The following is an 18,500-nucleotide window of genomic DNA, read 5'->3' as shown; positions in this document are numbered from 1 at the left end:
CTATGATCACAAACATATTTCGATTGTAATAAAACTGTATATTTTCTATACAAAAAACTTATTTCATTTTTTTCTGATTCAACAGATGTTTTCTTAAGGCAAGTTGCTTTTCGCGGAACGACTTCTTGACCTTACCGCGAGCCTTGTGCCGGACCATGTTAAAGTTTTTATTTTTGTTCTTTTCGCGATTCGTTTTCGAACAGAACGGATCATGTCTGTTATCTTTATAGCCGAATTTTTCTCTTCCCTCCCGACCTTTTTGCATACTCTCGATACGGGATGCCTTGTCCGTCTTTCTTTTCTTGTAAATCATTTCGATATCATCCAATTTAACAAATTCGCTCTTTTCCTTTTCCAGCTGACGTTTTCGATTATTGTGAGTCATTTTTTTCCTTATCTGTTCCTGCTCAATGCGTGCAAAATCTTCGTCGGTGAAAATTTTATTCAATGCAAGATCTTGAACTGCTTCCTTGGACGTTAGAGTGGTCAAATTGCGATCAGTTTGCTCTTCTTTAGTATCTTGCTTCAAGGGGATTGATTTTTTAGGTTTTTTACCTTTTTTAGAACGGACTTTTTCAATTTCTTCCTTGGATTTTTCTTCTTCTTCATCATCACTTATTTCTTCACTGTCAGCTTCCGAATCTGTTTCCCATTCTCCATCGTCCTCTTCGTCTTCTTGTTCCTCTTCATCGCCTTCCTCCACTTCTTCTTCGGCAGAACCATCCTGTTGCTTAGTATTGACCATAGTGATTTTCTTGTTCTTGGGCTCCGCCAGATTTTCTTCATCACTATCAATATCGACCCAGCTACCATCTGAATCGGAATCACCACCATCCGAATCACCTTCGTCAACATTCAAATCGGGAGCAGCATTTAACAACGCTTCTGTACCAGGCACGTGGTCTAAAGCTTGCACTTCGCCGTACTTTTTCGGCTTGATTTCGACGCTCGCCTCCGTCGGGCGGCCACGATCCTTCTTAGCAAGAAGCGTCGGAATTTGTTCACGATACAGTAAAATCAATGATTTGGCTGCCATCATCACCGAGCGTTCCTTATAATTTTTGTACATCGTCAAATCTCGCAACAGGTCTTCGTTCATGGCCAACGGACAGCGTACGCAAATTTCACGAACAGCATTCAGTCCAATGGCCATTACGTCGCTGGAGTTCCGTTCGGTGACGAAATTGTTAACCAGAGCTTTGATGACCGGTTCTATGAGCTCCGGTGGCACCAGTTCGTGTGAGGCCTGGGCAGCAAACTGAAGAATTCTCGTAACCTGTCGCTGATGTGGTTGAATGAATCTGAAACAGACAAACCAATTAGGAATGGTTATTCCGAAGAAATTTTCGTTTTTGTAACACAATAAAAGATGAGGTCTGAACTTAACATCGATAAAAAAAAATCAATTAAATATGGTGATAAATCGAACTTACCTTGTTATATACGGATAAAAGCTGAACAGGAAAAGTTCGTGAATTCCTATTAGCCGAGAAATAACATCCAAATGCATTAACTTGACCTCGAATCGTTCGTTTCCGTTCTGCAATTGTTTGAATAGGGTTTCTGCCATTCCTTGGGGATTGTGAATAAGGTGAACGGCCGAAAAGTTGAAGGCAACCGCTTTGGTTTTCTTTTTTTGGGCCTGATTGTACAACTTCTTAGCAGCTTCCAACTGTTTCTTGCGTTTTTTGGTCTTTTTGTTAACCTTGTTTGCCATCATGATACCCTTCAGGTCAACCTCTTTATCGCTGTCTTCATCAGAATCTTTTTCTTCCTGGTCGTCAGTTCCCAGAAAGAACTTCAAAGACGCTACCATAACTTTGGTAATCTTTGAAAAACATCCAACGGAACCGATGACATTAACAGTTTTGGCATCGTTCCAGATCCGTTTCTTATAGAGCTCGATCATTATATCAATGGACATTTTGGCTGCCTTGGGATTGGCGTCCTTGAGCATGGTGTACATAAAGTTCTGTAAGGTGGAGTTGAGTTTCATATCCTTGTGCTTGGCGTTCATATTTTTTATGTCCGTTATTATGTGGTTCTCTAAAAATGTTCGCAGTGCCTTGTCCGGACATCGAAGAAGTTGAAAGAATAATTCGAGCAAATCCAAGGGCGAAATCAAATTTTTGTTTCTCAGTAGAATCAAAGCTCTGCAAAACGTGTTCCTCATTTCCGGATCGAGAGTTGTGGAGTGCGTTTTAAGAAGGTCAACAATCGTTTGGGGAAAAGTTTTCAACTCCTCTATATAACATTGAGCCACCTAGGAACGAGGATTAAAAAAAACATTTAACCTGAAAATCAAAATAATTGGTCTTTTATTCTACAAACCTGAGCCAGAAACATGATAGATTCACAGAGGCTTTTGTTTTCCTTGTCCGGCTCCAGACGAAAGATTTCCAACACGCTGAGGAAATGCTGATATTGTTGCAGGAATTCATCCTTATATGATTCCGCATCCCGTTTTATCAAGTTCTGCAGTTGCGGAAGATTGTCCGGCAATTGATTATTGTGACGAACCATGTTTTTCCGTAAAACGAAGAGTTAACAACTAAATAGAAACGTTATTACGATAGAATACGCAGTAAATATGACCAAAATATCCACATGTTCTGAATATTTTCGACCATCAACACCACGGAGAGAAAAAGAAGAAGAATATTTTCAATCTGTCATTTTTTTTATAAAATGGTGTTGTCCAACTGTTCGAATTTAATTTACACAGTTTCACACATAAATAGAAGACTTCTAAAATAGCCAAAATTCAATTTCAGTCATTTTAGATTCCACAATGCTTTTTTGTTATGCTTTACATTTAATTTCATAGTCTACATTCAACTTGTTGCAGCAACTAAAAGAGTTAAGTCTGGACTGGATACACAGACTTTACTTAAGTCTCCTAAGTATTCAGGAAACGTCGATTTTGTTCTTTTGTACAAGCCGTGATCATGATACCTGGATCATCTGTGCTGTCATATAGAAAAAAAGGTTTACATTATAGAAGCATAACTAACTAGGTCAATTTCAAAATTTTTGTTCGAAAATTAATTTAATAAAATGTACAAAAATTTTATACTAACCATTCTTTGTTTTTTCAGTATAAAGTGTAAAACACTGTTTACATTGAATAGTTGTACTACTCGAATGCAGAGGGCCATGGGCCCGTTCAATAGCCAATTGAAATTGGTTTCAATCGATTTCGATTGGTAAATGGTTGTTCACTCAGCCAATGTTTTGGTCGAAACTAATCCAATTGACGTTCAATGAAGCCAATCGGAATCGATCGAAACCAATCGAAATCGATCAAGCCCGAGAGCAGGATTAGTTTCTATCGGTTTCTATCGCACTAACACAAATGCAGTTGTTTACTGTCAAAAACAGCTGATTTGGTTTGTTTTTACTAACTGCAGTGCAAATGAAAATGTAGTCAATCGGCACAGCGTCGGTGGTGTGCCTGTGGTGCTGTGCCGGTGGTGCTGTGCCGGTGGTGCTGTGCCGGTGGTGCTGTGCCGGTGGTGCAGTGTTATAGTGGTGTGATAGGTGTTAGTCGAATCAGTTGCTGTAGCTGCTCTTGAACATGTGAAAATGAAAGTGGTGTCAGGAGTGCGTGTTGTGTCGGTAGTGCGGTGCTAGTGGTATCAGTCGATGCTGTGTCGATGTTGCTGCGTATAGGTATCGGTATCAGTCGATGCACTTGCCGCACCTTGCCTCAGTTGCGCAAGAATTGTGAAGCAAATATATACGAATTTGGACTAGATGTTGATCATGCATCTGTCCGTCGACCAATTCCTAACCGATGAAGAAGAAAAACATATGACCCGATGAAGGACATCCAAAAACAGGAGAAAAAATATGCGCTAATGATTATATAATAATCAAATAAAGAAGTGAAATTCAAGACCCCCAGGGACACGGAAGAATTTTTCTGACTTGTAAAATACGGTAAAATGTCAAATAAAGTATAAAAATAAACCACTGAGTTTTATTTCATAATATCACAATTGCATGTTTGAAAAAAAAATCCGTTTTTGTCAAAGAATTGATTTATTTTACTCTTACAAATTGCCTTGAGGAAACCGCTTTTTCAAATTCCAAAGCTGATAAAGAAAATGACATCTGAAAACACTGCGGCTGCGTGTTAGTATTAGTGAATGGCTGTTCAATCAACGGCCTGGTAGAAGTCAATCGAAGTCAATTGGAAAAACAGCTGATCAAATGTCAATCCATTTCAATTGATTTCAATTGAGTTTCGTTGAACACACCTTTTTTTCATTACACCGCGCTAGATTATGACGTCATTATTGTTATAAATTCGTAAACAAAACTTTGGAACCATCCAGTTTCTGGACGCGCAAAGTTTCGCGGTGAAAAATGCAGCAGCAATATGGCTAACAAAAAGAGAATCAACATAATAAGTGCTTTAATAAGTAGGGAATCTGGTGTACGACAGAATTGTTTCGGGTCGTTTCGACAAACAGCTTTAGAGTTTGCTGAATACAGCCTTTTAGAGCGGCTCAAGTCAGAGGATTTGTTCGAGGTAAGTATTTTTCAACCTGTTAGTTAAAGGCCGTATTCGCGAATAATTAGGTATTATTTTTTTGGTTTATCAAAAGTTAATAAAAACGATGTTTTCTTTGCAGCCTTTGGATGATTTATCGAATGAAACCGATTCCGTTTTCAATGTTGAACAAAGCCACAATGGGTAAGATAATATCCATATTATGATTAAGAACTATATTAAAAGGAGACTAATCGTTATAATTGCATAAGCTATTGATTTTAAAATGAAGTTTTCCAAACATTTTAGGTGTTACGCTGCCACAGTTCAAACGAACAAAAGTGTGAACATATTCCAAGTAACATGCATGAAAAAAGTTGGTAAGTGTTACAAACTTGCTTGAGCAATAGAACGTCTCAGGTTAATATATTTTTTTAAATTATTTTAGCTGAGTACCACACAAACGAAAGATCGGTATGGACGTTATCATTCCATCCATCGAATCCTAATATCTTGGCATTCGGAACATTAGGCGGAAAAGTCTTTGTCTACGTCGACAACGTAAGATGGCTTAGGAACTTTGTTTCTTGCTAGATACAGATATTTTCTTATCTCCGTAGAAGGAAGTAGCTTGGCTGGATGAACAAGAACCGATAGGATCTTTGTGTTTCCATCCAATCGAACATTACCTCGTTGTTACCAGTGGAAATGAGGTTATCTTCTGGGATTGGCAGAATAATCGTGTTATGTCAACTGGCACATTCAGCGACTGCAAGTGTCGCTTTCTACAGATAACATCCAACTCAATGCTCATTACTGGTATCACACAAACCACACTTTTTTCCTCCGTTGCTATTGGAATAAATCTTAGCATCGTAGAACCCCAGTATTTGATATGTTCCTTTCTACGAACGCTTAATTTTATGCTTAATGATTTAGAGCAAGGTTTCACCATTGGCAATAGTTTTACAGCCGTTATTAAAAAACAGGCTCATTTCTGGAACCACTTAGCAGTTACTATTATTAGAAGAAAAGATGAAATGCAATGTTTTGCAACGCTTAAACCAGACGAAAAATATACGGTTAGTGTTAAAGTTTTGAGAATATCAAGAGAACTTCAACTATATCAATTTATATTACAGATATCTCACCTGAATACCACTTTGACGATACTCAACAGAAGGATCAGTAATGTACTTACCGGTGTGGAACGGATACATCGGTTACCACCTGAAATGGGATCATCGTCTGTTGATGCAGACACGATTGAGAATCACTGTCGAGAAATGATGATCTACTTCGAACGTATAAGTAACAATTTTGTGGAACATAGACACCGGGGATACTTGCGGTATGTTTTTTGATGCTTCATGTAATTTAAGAAAAAGTATCTAAAATTCAAATCTGTTACAAATGATCTCGATCTATCTCGATGAACTGTTGAGGTTGTATAAGTGAAATCTACAAACTCATGTCATTGACATCGCATAATACTTTTATAGCGCCTACAGTTATGCAATGTTATACTGATGTTCTATGAACATCAATAAATCCGCATTATTTTTTTTTCCAACTTACGTTACCATATCGTGAGTGGAGCAAAAAAAAAATTCCCATGATTATTTTAATTATCAGTGAAAGGAAATTTTAACGTAATGTAGCCTACTTTATGCACAAATTTGTCTTCAACTTTATAGAGTCTAGACTAAGGCTGAATATGAACCGTTGAAAATAGCATTAGAATAAGATAACATTTTTACATAGGTATAACACAAATGATCTAATCTAAATCATACTGGTAATCAACCTTTTTACCATTATATTTTCAGGTATCTTTTCGACACGTCATTAGTGAAAAATATTCTAAACAAAATGTTCCAGCTTTTCCTGAATTATGACCATCAAGAAAATAGAACCGGCAGGTTCCTGCTAAGTGATCTCCAAATAGATGCATATCGAACTTCTCGCAATACCGCGCAAAAAAATGAATTTATCCTCCAAGCTTGGGAGCTGGCCCACTTTAGGGAATCCTCAGAACTGCCAGATTTTAAAGAGGGTACTTACCTTCAATCTATATTTGTTTACCTTTCTCATCATGTTGTTACGATTGTTTTTTTTTTTTTAGATTGGAAAAATGTAATCGCTATTTGTTTAATCAACAACGATTCCAATGTGGCTATTTCGCAGTGCGAAAACTTCATTGCATCCGTTCGATTGAAAGCGGTAAAAGAAATGGGTAAGCTTTGTCTCAAGAAATTTTACATCAATGACTTGAAATATCGTATTATTTTTCCCTTCTTTCAGAGGTTCGCAGCTTAAACCGGGCAAATTTTGGGGAATGTCTTTTTGTATTCAGATTCACTGCCAATTTTGTATCGCTATCATTTTCACCATCCAGCAAACATATAGTAATCGGACTGCGATGTAAGAAACGGCTCAAGTTTGCGTACATACTTGATAAGGATACCAAATGGAAAATAGGTGTCAATTATAACACAAATCTCATACCCTCTGACGATACAGATCGATCGTTACTAAATGGTAAATTTTCATTTTCGAGTTGGGAAAAAAACATATCAGTCTATTACCAATATTGTTTGTTCACAGAGCGTGTTGGTCTCGAAGCATGTCTTCCCATTGATTCATTCAATTACAAGGAAATTAATTGTATAAAATGGGCAACTCTACCGGGCTATGGATTGTTCGTAGGACTGAAATCAAAATTTATTCAAATTTGTAGATGAATAAACCAAGGTAATTGAAGAAGCTGATATATTTTTATTCGATTTGAACAAAAGAAATTAATATTAGAAAATGTATAAAAATATCTATTTCAACTCTGCTATCAATTCTCGACGTCTGCTATCCACTGAGCCGAGCTTGTCCTTGTGGAATGTTTGAATTGTCTTGATTTTGTTAGTACCACTTTATGTTAAGGGGATTTTTTTTTATTATCTGACAATTTGCGCCGGGGGTCTTCAGATTTTCCCCAAAATTGAAAATTTGGTTCATTTTTGCGACTTAAAAACATGTATTTTTCCAGGTTTCTAACATTTGTATTTTTTGAGTTACCTTCGGTTAGATTTTTCTGTCAATTAAAAATAACCATTTTTTAAAGCTACATAACTTTGTTATTTTTCAACGGAAATTATAAAATAGCATATCAAAATGTATTGAAATTTTATCAGCTTTTCAAATAAAATGGTTGAAATAAAATAAATAAAGACCTTCAACATGAAAAGTTGTAAATAAACTTTAAATGGTGTCTAAAAGTACCGTCTGCACCACCGAATATTTAGCAAAAAATACCATTGAATAGCTCAATTTATGACTACTTTCATCTGAAGACACCAAAGTGGGTCATCAACTCCTTGAAGAGTTATGAAAGAAATAATGACGATAAATCTCTTTTTTTTCGACGAAAACAAACAATGGTCGAACGGTTGCTTATAAGTTTTGACAAAATAACTATTTCTCTCCTATCGAGTTGCAGTTGATGGAACCATGGATGACTTGTAACGCTGGTAAGGATACTATGGCAGACACGGCCTTTAACTCCAGCGTTCCAAGCACTTTGCCACCGTTGTCTAGCGTGTTGAACAGTTGGGAAGGAGACATCATGCACAGTGAACGTGTAATCGTCCGGCAAACCATGTCTGCAGGCCAGTTTTGCTTCTTGATCAGCCCATTCAATCATCTGGATTCCTCGATGTGATGGTACCCAAAGAAAATGGATTTCAGAACCTTGTTGTTGAGCCATTGTAGTCATCTTTTTAATATCGTACCATGCAACGGGGTTCGATGGACTCATTTTGTTGTTTTGAAGGCTAGAAAGACAACTCATACTATCAGTGATAATCACATATTTACCTGCTGGCAGATCAGAGATGATGGAAACTGCCTTCCTGATAGCAAGCAGTTCCGCCGTGTAGACACTCATTGTGGAAGGGAGTTTGATACTACATGTTGGAGCACCAAAATTGTTGACGACTGCATAACCAGTACCTAGTAGATCCTTGGAACCGTCTGTTGCTATAATAGAACTTTCTGAGTATTTTTCCTCTAGCAAAGTGTCTATTAAAGCAGCGGTAGAAGCTTCTTGTGATCGTAAGTCCATCACCGAAAGATCGATAGAAAGCACTGTTTTCCGTACGTTCGGTTTGTACAAAAAACAGGGCAGTTGTTCCAGCGTGTTTTGTAGAGGAAAAAAATCGTTGACGTGGTGGAGAGCTCGTAGCAAACCGGTGGTGAAGGATCTTGTTTCCAAATTTCGATTTACAAACTGTTGATGCCATGTGTTCAAACATGCTCTTCTGTTAACGAACCGCAGCGCCGAGGAATCTCTTCTTATGCTTAGAGGACATAAACCAGCTAAGACATCTAGCGATCCTGTATGAGTAGTTTTGGTTGACCGTAAACATACACGGATACATGCCCACTGAATTCTGTCTAGCATTAGACCATCCTTATAATTCAGTTGTGTCATAAATATTGAACCATACTCAATGATCGACCGAATACATGCTTTATATATGTGTATCATTGTAGAAGGGTGGGCTCCCCAATATTGGCCGGCAATACTGCGAAGGAAATTGAGATACGGTGCTGTGCGTTTTTTGATCTGTAGAATATGATGTGACCAGGAGAGATTTGTCGATAGATTCATTCCCAAAAGTTTTATAGAATTAACGAATTCTACAGGTTCGCCATGAATTATTATATCCGGTACAAGTTCAGTTTGTCGTTTCGAAATAAGGAGGCACTTACTCTTAGTTTGAGAAATTTCAAACCCAAGAAGCGTTAAACCGTGAGCCAACGTGTCGATCCCTGATTGAAGTGCTCGGCAGCTATTATTTAAAATATTTCCTCTGACAGCAAGCGTTGTATCATCGGCGTAGTTTATTTTAATAACATCATCTGGTAAATCTCGCAGAAGTCTTGTCAAAACGACGTTGAAGCAGATAGGGCTGAGGGGTGATCCTTGCGGGAGGCCTTTCCAGGTAGTCCTTTCTATCAAACCAGAATTCCCAGTGATTGACAAAATTCGTTCTTCAAAAAGTTTGTAGATACTTTGAGTTAAGCATTCAGGGGTCCCTAGTGCTCTCAATTCTTGAACAAGTATTCCAATTTCAACATCGTCGTAGGTACTTTTGATGTCCACAGCGCACACGACAACGTGTTGTTGCATGTTCAGAGCTTTTGATGACTCTTCTATGAGTGGAAGCAACGCGTCCATAGTGCCTTTGTTTTTCCTGAAACCACAAATTTCATTAGGAAACAAGTTGTTGCTTTCAATGAACCATTCTAATTTTTCCTTAACCATCATCTCGTAGATTTTGCGGAAGCATGATGCTAATGCTATTGGGCGAACACTGGACACTGTAGGTAAATCGTGATTCGGTTTAGGAATTGCTACTATTTTGAAAACCTTCCAGGTGGGAGGAATCATTCCATTGGAGAAGATATCACTGTAAATTCTGGCTAAACATCGAATAGCGACTAAGGGGAGATTTTTGATAACAGAGTATGGTATCATATCCAATCCTGGCGCCGAGTCTTTACCGGTTTTCATCACCGATTTAATATCACAAACATTGAATGACAGATTGCTGGAATGATCATCACATTCGCATTGTGAAAAGGTCAATCCTGGTCTTTTCGCTGATTGAGGGGCTATTTTGTTCAACATCATATTTAGAGTTTTGTCATCAACAGTTCGATTTGCAGATGAGGTACCATTTTTAAACTTTTTGGCGAGTTTCCACGATGTTTGTAATGTTGTTGTATTGTCGAAATTGTTGCAGAAAGACTGCCATGATTCGGATTTTTTCTTTCTTACCAAATTTCGAAACAATCTTTCCTTGATTGCATAGTGATCATATGCATCAGCGGACAGAGTTCTTTTCCAGACGCGAAAAGCTCTGCGGGTTCAGGGTGTCGACTCATATCTGGTAATAAAATTCCCTGATTTTCCAGTCGTTTTTCCAGAAAATTCCAGGTTTGAAAAACAACCTGAGGGAGCAACTTAAAGTTATAAAAAATATATTTCCCCCGAAAATAAACGCACAGGAAGCTTTGAGTAGAGAACACTAATTTATTACGATCATTTTAATGGAAGTATTATTGGTGATATTAAACATTTTAAGATAAGTCAGCCAGTTCGGATCCACTTGTAGAAATTTCTATGATTTCAACATAACAATTTTCTCTTGCAAGCTATCAGCCTTCTTCTGTGCGTCTTCCAAAATTTTCCTCCGTTTCACCTCAAGCGATTTTGCTTCCGCTTCTTGATGACGCTTCATCAGCTTTGTTTGATCTGATTCAAGAACTTCCTTTTTGAGGCAATTTTTGTCTTCCAAATACGGAGCATGTGAATTTCGAACTCTCTGAACAAGTTTGTTGGAAATTTGGACTGATTTTATCCCTCCAGCATAAAAAACAGCATCATAGATTTGTCGTTTAGCCACCACTGATTCTTCAAGCATATTTTCGAAGAGGCATTCGGAATTTACAGAAAAACCACGTTCAACATTCGCGTTGCCATATGAAAGACAGCAGATCATTTTGACGATGTTGAAGAACTCTAGACACTTGGCATTTGCTAGCACTCCACTCCAAAAATGATCCAGCCTTTCTTTGCTACGGTCATAATTATCAAATTTATCGCCTCTGGCAATCACTTCGGAATACTGCCGTACTGCTAAATCTGCCGAGGATTCACTAACGCGTCCAGTATCTGTCAATATAGTCAAAGTCTTATCAAATCGTTTTTTGGCCAATTTGGTATCGCTGCTGATAACTGCCGGATCAAGGCAAGAGGCGGCCTTGGTCAGAGGATAAATTAATAGCGATCGCTTCATTAACTTAAGTACAATTGCCATCAGCATTCCTTTGCATTCGATACGAAAATTCAGAACTTACTTTTCGCTGAGCTTAAGATATTTTTTACTAGCATTCCTAGCGTCATATCCGAGAACAATGTCTTTCGATGGTAGATGATTTTTTTATTTCATTCACTGCATACACTGCATGTCAAACATGTTGAAAATCAGATGTTTTGGAAGGAAAAAAAAACAATCTCACCTCGGATTACGGTATTACAGAAAAAATAAAAATATATGTTAAACGAACCTGGTTAATATTCTTTAGCTGCTCAACCTTCATCTTTCATTATCCCTCGAACCATTTGATTCAACGAGTTGTACAGAAAAGGTACTATCGGGCTGTCCGACTGAAATTCTTGTAAGTGGTTCCACTTCGCCCCCAACGGATACGAAGAAATCCAATTTGACCAGAAGAAGCGGATTCTTGGGGCATGCAACAACGTCTCGATATGAATCGGATGTCGGCTCTATCTTGTCAATTTGAACACCTTCAACAAACTTTTTCATGTGTAGAGTGCTCACGTTCTCTAACCAACGCGTATGGATGTAGGTACATCCTTCATCAGGTTGCAGCTTCCTCTCAGATATTTGAGAATATTTCAGCCAGTAGCGCGAATACCATCTTTGAATGCGCCATGTAAAATATGTAATCCGCAACTTCCCAAGTCCAGAAGCTTCTCGTCATTATTTTGGGTATCCTGCTTTAACACGTTCGTCGCCAAGCGTCACCCACTCAAAAAATGTCCAACTTTGAAAGGCCATATCATCAACAGGAAATATCGTTTCGGCTCCGAATTTTGGCTAGAGAACGGAGAAGAATATAGTTAGAATCCGAGATAATTTTGGATAAAGAATATATCTCCAATTTTGTGTTTTGACTTTTCAAATTTAGACGTATTTTGCGTCACCCACTCTTGGCGACGAACGTGTTAACACACGTAAAAAGGCTCAATTTACATTTTAATGTTTAATGTTTAATGTTTATTGTTAGGAGTACGTGAGCCTGTCAGTTATAAACTATTTTGCCAGTCGTTATAAGTCAGTTATAAGAATTTTGCCCATCCATCGATACTTGCATCGATACTATGACGTTTCAATTTCTTCAAATAAAATCAGGATCATTATTTTTCCCTGATTGGTGGAAAAATTCCCTGAAATTCCCTGATTTTCCCTGATACAAATTTAATTCCCTGATTTTCCAGGTTTTTTCAGGTAGTCGACACCCTGGGGTTGCATCCTTAGCAGCAGTCAACTCTTCATCCCAATATGGTTGAGGGCATTTGTGCAGATGAGTACTACGTTTTGGAACCGGAGTCGAAAACTCTAAAGCAGACCAAATTTTCCGAAAGAAAGTGTCGAAGGATTGGGTGTCGTGAGTATCAGGTAAAGATTCTTCTATTTTATCAGAAAACTTTTGCCAATCGGTTTTTTTTAAATTCAAATTCGCATTGCGGAGTTCTATCGGTGTAGAATCGGTACCAAAGATGATTGGAAAGTGATCACTGCCATTCAGGGATTCCAAAACGTTCCAATCACAATCCAAACTAAAATCAGGTGAAACCAGCGTGATATCGATTGCGCTCCACGACCGGTTTACATCGAATCTAGTTGGACTTCCGTTATTTAGGACGACCTGCACATTTGTTTAGGAATAGGATAATCCCCAGTGATGTTTGCAACTGTGGCGCGATAAACGCAGACCCTGATCACTTCCTGTTTGCTTGTTCGAACTTCAGTGCGAAAAGAAATGCTTTATGGAGGATTCTTGTGAACAAAAGCGTTGTTCCTGATACACAAATTTTGTTGAAGAAACGTGATATTGAAATTTATAAAACAGTAGCAAAATTTTTCGTAGAATGTAAAATAGATCTGTAATTTTCTCTGCTTCCAATACCCACTTGGCCAGCTATGTAACAGAGGTTAAGCCAAATAGATGTAGGAAATAAAAAAAAAAAACAATGGTCGAACAACTGCACTCACATATGGAGGTAGCGCGCACTTCTAACAACATGGAAACATAAGAACTTACCAAAGCAGGTAAAAAACACTACTTTTTCGTGCTTTGTGGATTATTTACAGCATAACTGACTTTAAATTTTAACCAAAATTCTTGGTATCGTATTGTTAATGTGATATAACAAATAATGGAAATGTTGCTTTTACAACCTGGTTATATGCTATATAACTTATTAACTTTTCGATCAAAGATCATTGTGAAGCATAATCAATGCCAATGCCCAGTATAAGGTTCAGTCCCTGTGTTTGGGATCACAAAAATGTGTTTAAAAAATGAAATATAGACGTGCTTGGTATAGTTTTTATATCGGAAGCTAAGCACTGGACACCAAAATCCTTTCCCATTGATCAAAAACAAAGAGTGTTGCACAAATGTAGAAATAATCGAAAAGCTCAGTATGGCCAGCCGAGGCTGTAAAAGCATCATTCCCATTTTAGGTAATATGACATTGAAAATATAATACTTTTACCGTATTCGTTTTCTCCATTCGTCCAGTTTTGAGGTTTACCATACTAGAACGAACATAATTCGTCGTCAGTGTTTTGCTACCTCGATCGCTCACAAACGAATCTTCAGTGTTTCACTGTCCATTTAAATCAAATCTGGAGAATTACGGATGCAAAACTGAGCGCATAAACTTCTAAAATTGACAGCAAAATTTGTAAAACTTGTTGTGACCTGGTGCAAAACTGGGTATAAACGAATACGTTATAAAATTTTGGGATATAACATGAAGTCAGTTTAGCTGCAACACTCTACCGCCCCTACTTTCATAACAGTCCCATATGCAAAAACAAGCAAGCGAGAAAATCAGCTTTTCCTGTTTTGGAATACATTCTTAAATTGTGATCACCACCTTCGTCATACATGAAAATCGTTTCTAGGTTGTCATAATAAATCGTAAGACCTCAAATTTTCGAAATTGGGTTATTGGTAAGGTCGAGAGCACCATTTTTATTCATTATGGGAATGTTAATCGACCATATTTAAAACCTTTTTCAAATCTACTCGCATAACAGTCCCATACAGAACATTTTTTTCTCACCAAGCTACTTTCTAAGACTTAAATTTGATCATTTTTGAACTTCTAAATGCAATTTTCAGAAAAAGAAACATACAAAATATCGTAAATTCCACATTGTAAGTTGAATCTTTTTACGATTTTTGATTGCATCCGATAGTTTTTCGCTCAGGAAGTCATTCCTAAGGAAGTTAGACCTGCCTTCGAAAACTCGTGTGCATCATTTGACATCAAGTGAGTTAAATTTTTTTAAATGATTTAAAGCAATAAATCAAAGACTATTTCGCCGAAAGAAGCATTGAAAAGTAACCAAATCCGCGGTATTTCAAATTTGGAACTGTTATTCGGGTATATTTCATATAGGACAGCCATAAGTTGATATTTTTTTCGAAATTTGTAGAACAAAACCTCATTTTTTAGTGTTTTATTTTGAATCCCTATGTTGACCTAAAATGACGAAAACTCATATGAGACTGTCATGCGAGTAGGGGCAGTCTACAAAGCACGAATAAGTAGTGTTTTTTACCTGGTTTGTTAAGTTCTTTTGTTTCCATGTTGTTAGAAGTGCGCGCTACCTCCATATGTGAGTGCAGTTGTTAGACCATTGTTTGTTTTCGTCGCAAAAAAGAGATTTATCGTCATTATTTCTTTCATAACTCTTCAAGGAGTTGATGGCTCACTTTGGTGTTTTCAGATGAAAGTTGCGTCATAAATTGAGCTATTCAATGGTATTTTTTGCTAAATATTCGGTGGTGTAGACGGTACTTTTAGACGCCATTTAAAGTTTATTTACAACTTTTCATGTTGAAGGTAATTATTTAATATTTTTCAACTATTTTATTTGGAAAGCTGATAAAATTTCAATGCATTTTGATGTGCTATTTTATAATTTCCGTTGAAAAATAACAGAGTTATGTAGCTTTGAAAAATGGTTATTTTTTATTGACAGAAAAATCTAACCGAAGGTAACTCAAAAAATAAAAATGTTAGAAATCTGAAAAAATACATGTGTTTTTAAGTCGCAAAAATGAACCAAATTTTCAATTTTGGGAAAAATCTGAAGACCCCCGGCGCAAACCCGTCAGCTAATAAAAAAAATCCCCTTAATTAAGTTCGAAGGATTTTGAGATAATTATTAATGTGACGGCGCGCCTCCATCAAAATCATTTTCAAAAATTTGTAGAGTAGGAAGGGAAATTTTGAATCAACATATAAAGGCCAGCTGAAAAAGACCTTTTACTTGTGTGAGGAAATAGTTTGGAGAGAACATTTCAGAAAAAGAAAAGAAGAATAGTTAGGAGAAGCCATCTAGGAATTTATTGAAAAGCGTGGCACATTGTGAAGTCTAAAATTTATTAAACTTATAACTAAGTGGAAGTTATCAGGTAACCGCATCTGAAAAGATAAAAAAAAAGAGAATTAGTAAACCAGTTAATTTATAATATTATTAGGAAACTGAAACACTTCAACGCCGTAGTGATATCACCACAACGTCTCGTTGAGAATTCTCGAGCTGTGCATGTAAGTTGTTAAGCACGTTAAATGTCATAGTAGAATGCAAACTATTTCTAACATGTAAAATTACAACAGACATCCAACGCGTAGAACAGTTGCAAGTTGAGCATCCCGTAGGGCCCAAACGGCATCTTTGCGCCGGTTCGTAAAAGGTTAACATACTTACCTATCCACCGTTGAAAAGTGAGGTTACCTGAAACTTTTATATAAACAAAATACTTACCCAATATTATTGTACAAACACTCCAGGAACGTCCGAAGTTAGTACGTTGAACTGAATTGAAGAAGGATTACTTTAGAAGAGGAAAAATTAGTAAACGTAAGTAAAACATATTGTAAAACCAACAACAAAAGTTATATCTAGAATAATTGCAGGAAATTTTTAATACACTCAAGCATGGAAAAAATCGGATCGAAGTACATTCAATCTGCAATCCGTGGTGAACTCATTCAATTCTAACCAGTGATGCCACATTTTTATCGGTATTTTGGAACCCAAAAAATCTTTTATCGGTATGAAAATCCCAAAAATCGGTATGAAAATCGGTATTTGAGGTGGCTACTCAAAAATGTTTATATTTTCAACTTCCTTACGTATTATTATTATAAATGGAAGCTTGCAATCAAAAGCAAGTCTAAGAACTCTTAGGAATGTTAATTTATAATATAAAACTAGCTAACTAGCATACATTATTCCATTTTTTCCGTAACTTGGTTCTATGTAATGCAAGTTTACATAAAAAGACAGTTTTGAAATTCTAACAGAACTTTATGTTTGTAAGGACTTATATTTTTTTTTATTTTTAAACTATCTACTTTTGTAGACGAAAAGTAAAAATCATAAATGAAAATATTTCTTTCCCGTACTCATAATTGAATGGAAATCTAATTTATAAGTTACAGTTCGATAAAAAAATAAGGGCATGGCGATCACCTTCAGGTTACATGTGGTTCAGGCATATTAATGAAGTAAAAACTTGATATTTTAATTGATGTTTAGCTAAAGTGGGATGGTAATTTGATAAATTAGATAAGGCAATAGAACCAGGTCAACCTAAAGTATATTTTAATTTAGTATAAGCACTTAAAAATCCAATGGCTTTTTGATGTTCTAGGTAAATATGGGCCCAAGTTGATGTTCTTTGTTTGGTTGATGGTTTTTTTGCCACACTGACCATTTCAGCCTTAAGTATTAGATAAGAGTTCTAGCGATTAATAAAAGAAATGATTGCAGAAAGTTGAAAGAGTTGTTGCTTCAATTTTTTTTTTCAGCCGATGTAAAATTAATTTTATTTTTTTTAAATCACGCATTAGTCATATGAAAACCCAAGAGTTTTATGCGAAAATAAATGTGTTCTAAAAGTAGTTGTTCACAAGAAAAATATTTTAAAACACATAGTTTTTCTAAAACTGAAAATACCCATTTTGCCTGGCGTGGCCTGGCGATCTCTTCAGTAAGGTACATGTGATATCATTTATTTGGCTAACAAGATGGAGAAGGATTGAAGATTATACCGATGATATGACAAACCGTGTATCTGATTACACTTCAAATCTTGACATACCACATCTGGCGACAAGTTGAACAAGGATTATATTCGAACGATGTATATTTTCCCTAGAAAAGTTAGCATCTCAGGAGACAAGAGCATTGTCAACGGTCAATGTCTTTAGAAACTTCTACCTTTGCTGGCAGTCGCAGAAGGTCAAATATCAGCCTTGAGCTGAGTCCAATGGCTTTGAGGTTGAGCACTATAATAGTGCATCATTTGACAGAACATAGGAACAAAACAACGCGAACAACTGAACGAATTATGAAAGTGAGCCGTGGAGATCTTTGCAGGGTACTTTAAAAGTTGTACAGGTCAACTTACGCCACGCCCGCACTTTGTCTCCTTTTTACGGGATCTTCACGAGGATAGCTTGAATTAAGTGGGAATGTGGAAGTGGAATGTAGTTTGAGTTAAAATCTTAAAAATCGGTATGAAATCGGTATGTTTTGCCAAAAATCGGTAATCGGTATATACCGATTCTTGGTCAAAATTTTGCTCAAAAATCGGTATAAATACCGGAAAATCGGTATGTGTGGCATCGCTGATTCTAACTGCCAATCGAAGCAATCGGGAAAGGAAAAAGTTCACACACCAGAATGAACACTAACGATTGCAATCCCGAATGAATGAACTTTTAATACGTTCGGGTGAACGAAACGAAGCCCGAAACATTCGCCGCGTTCAATTGGATCGTTTTTTATTTTCACCACGACGTTCGCAAATGATTGTCGAAACACAATCGCCAAACGATTGTAAGATTGCATTCGCGAATGTTTCCGTAACCGGTAAAGGATTGCGCCATCAGGTGCTTGTTTTTTGGCTAATTTTGTGCGTGTTTTAGCCCCCGCGCTCGTTGATGGTTTGTTTTCTCATGATGTTATTTTAATTTATGTTCGAATAGGAACATTCAACATATAATTAGTAAAAGAGTGGACTTTTGCACATTGCGTAGATAACTAAACTGACACTGGGGGGTTTGAAAATAGGAGGCAAGGACGTCGGCCTGGTGTCG

At 37.0% G+C, this 18,500-nt stretch overlaps 2 protein-coding genes across 2 annotated transcripts; one reads left to right on the top strand and one right to left on the bottom strand.

Moving 5' to 3' along the window:
- Positions 1-17: 17 nt before the first annotated feature.
- Positions 18-2,648, bottom strand: LOC129746112 (protein SDA1 homolog). The gene is made up of 3 exons (XM_055739574.1): positions 2,332-2,648; positions 1,434-2,263; positions 18-1,301 (listed from the first exon to the last, which is right to left on the bottom strand). The coding sequence occupies exons 1-3, from the start codon at positions 2,521-2,523 to the stop codon at positions 59-61; spliced, it is 2,265 nt and encodes a 754-aa protein (XP_055595549.1). The 5' UTR covers positions 2,524-2,648; the 3' UTR covers positions 18-58.
- A 1,670-nt stretch (positions 2,649-4,318) lies between these two features.
- On the top strand, positions 4,319-7,252 carry LOC129745507 (uncharacterized). Its single transcript, XM_055738611.1, has 10 exons — positions 4,319-4,537; positions 4,641-4,702; positions 4,808-4,878; positions 4,947-5,059; positions 5,119-5,580; positions 5,641-5,849; positions 6,328-6,554; positions 6,624-6,734; positions 6,803-7,039; positions 7,106-7,252. Exons 1-10 carry the CDS (start codon positions 4,385-4,387, stop codon positions 7,240-7,242), a joined length of 1,782 nt encoding a protein of 593 aa, XP_055594586.1. The 5' UTR covers positions 4,319-4,384; the 3' UTR covers positions 7,243-7,252.
- The last annotated feature ends 11,248 nt before the right edge of the window (positions 7,253-18,500 follow it).

This window comes from Uranotaenia lowii, chromosome 2 (assembly GCF_029784155.1).
Source record: "Uranotaenia lowii strain MFRU-FL chromosome 2, ASM2978415v1, whole genome shotgun sequence".
In the NCBI taxonomy this organism is placed as follows: domain Eukaryota; kingdom Metazoa; phylum Arthropoda; class Insecta; order Diptera; family Culicidae; genus Uranotaenia; species Uranotaenia lowii.
This window is presented reverse-complemented; position numbering and strand designations above follow the sequence as displayed.

Excerpts from the sequence above, each read along its gene's own strand:
- LOC129746112 (XM_055739574.1), bottom strand. The coding sequence starts at position 2,523 with ATGGTTCGTCACAATAATCAATTGCCGGACAATCTTCCGCAACTGCAG. Across the intron at positions 2,264-2,331 it reads CTATCATGTTTCTGGCTCAG|GTGGCTCAATGTTATATAGA; the intron begins GTTTGTAGAATA and ends CCTCGTTCCTAG. Across the intron at positions 1,302-1,433 it reads TTTTATCCGTATATAACAAG|ATTCATTCAACCACATCAGC; the intron begins GTAAGTTCGATT and ends TGTCTGTTTCAG.
- LOC129745507 (XM_055738611.1), top strand. The coding sequence starts at position 4,385 with ATGGCTAACAAAAAGAGAATCAACATAATAAGTGCTTTAATAAGTAGG. Across the intron at positions 4,879-4,946 it reads AACATGCATGAAAAAAGTTG|CTGAGTACCACACAAACGAA; the intron begins GTAAGTGTTACA and ends AAATTATTTTAG. Across the intron at positions 6,735-6,802 it reads GAAAGCGGTAAAAGAAATGG|AGGTTCGCAGCTTAAACCGG; the intron begins GTAAGCTTTGTC and ends CCCTTCTTTCAG.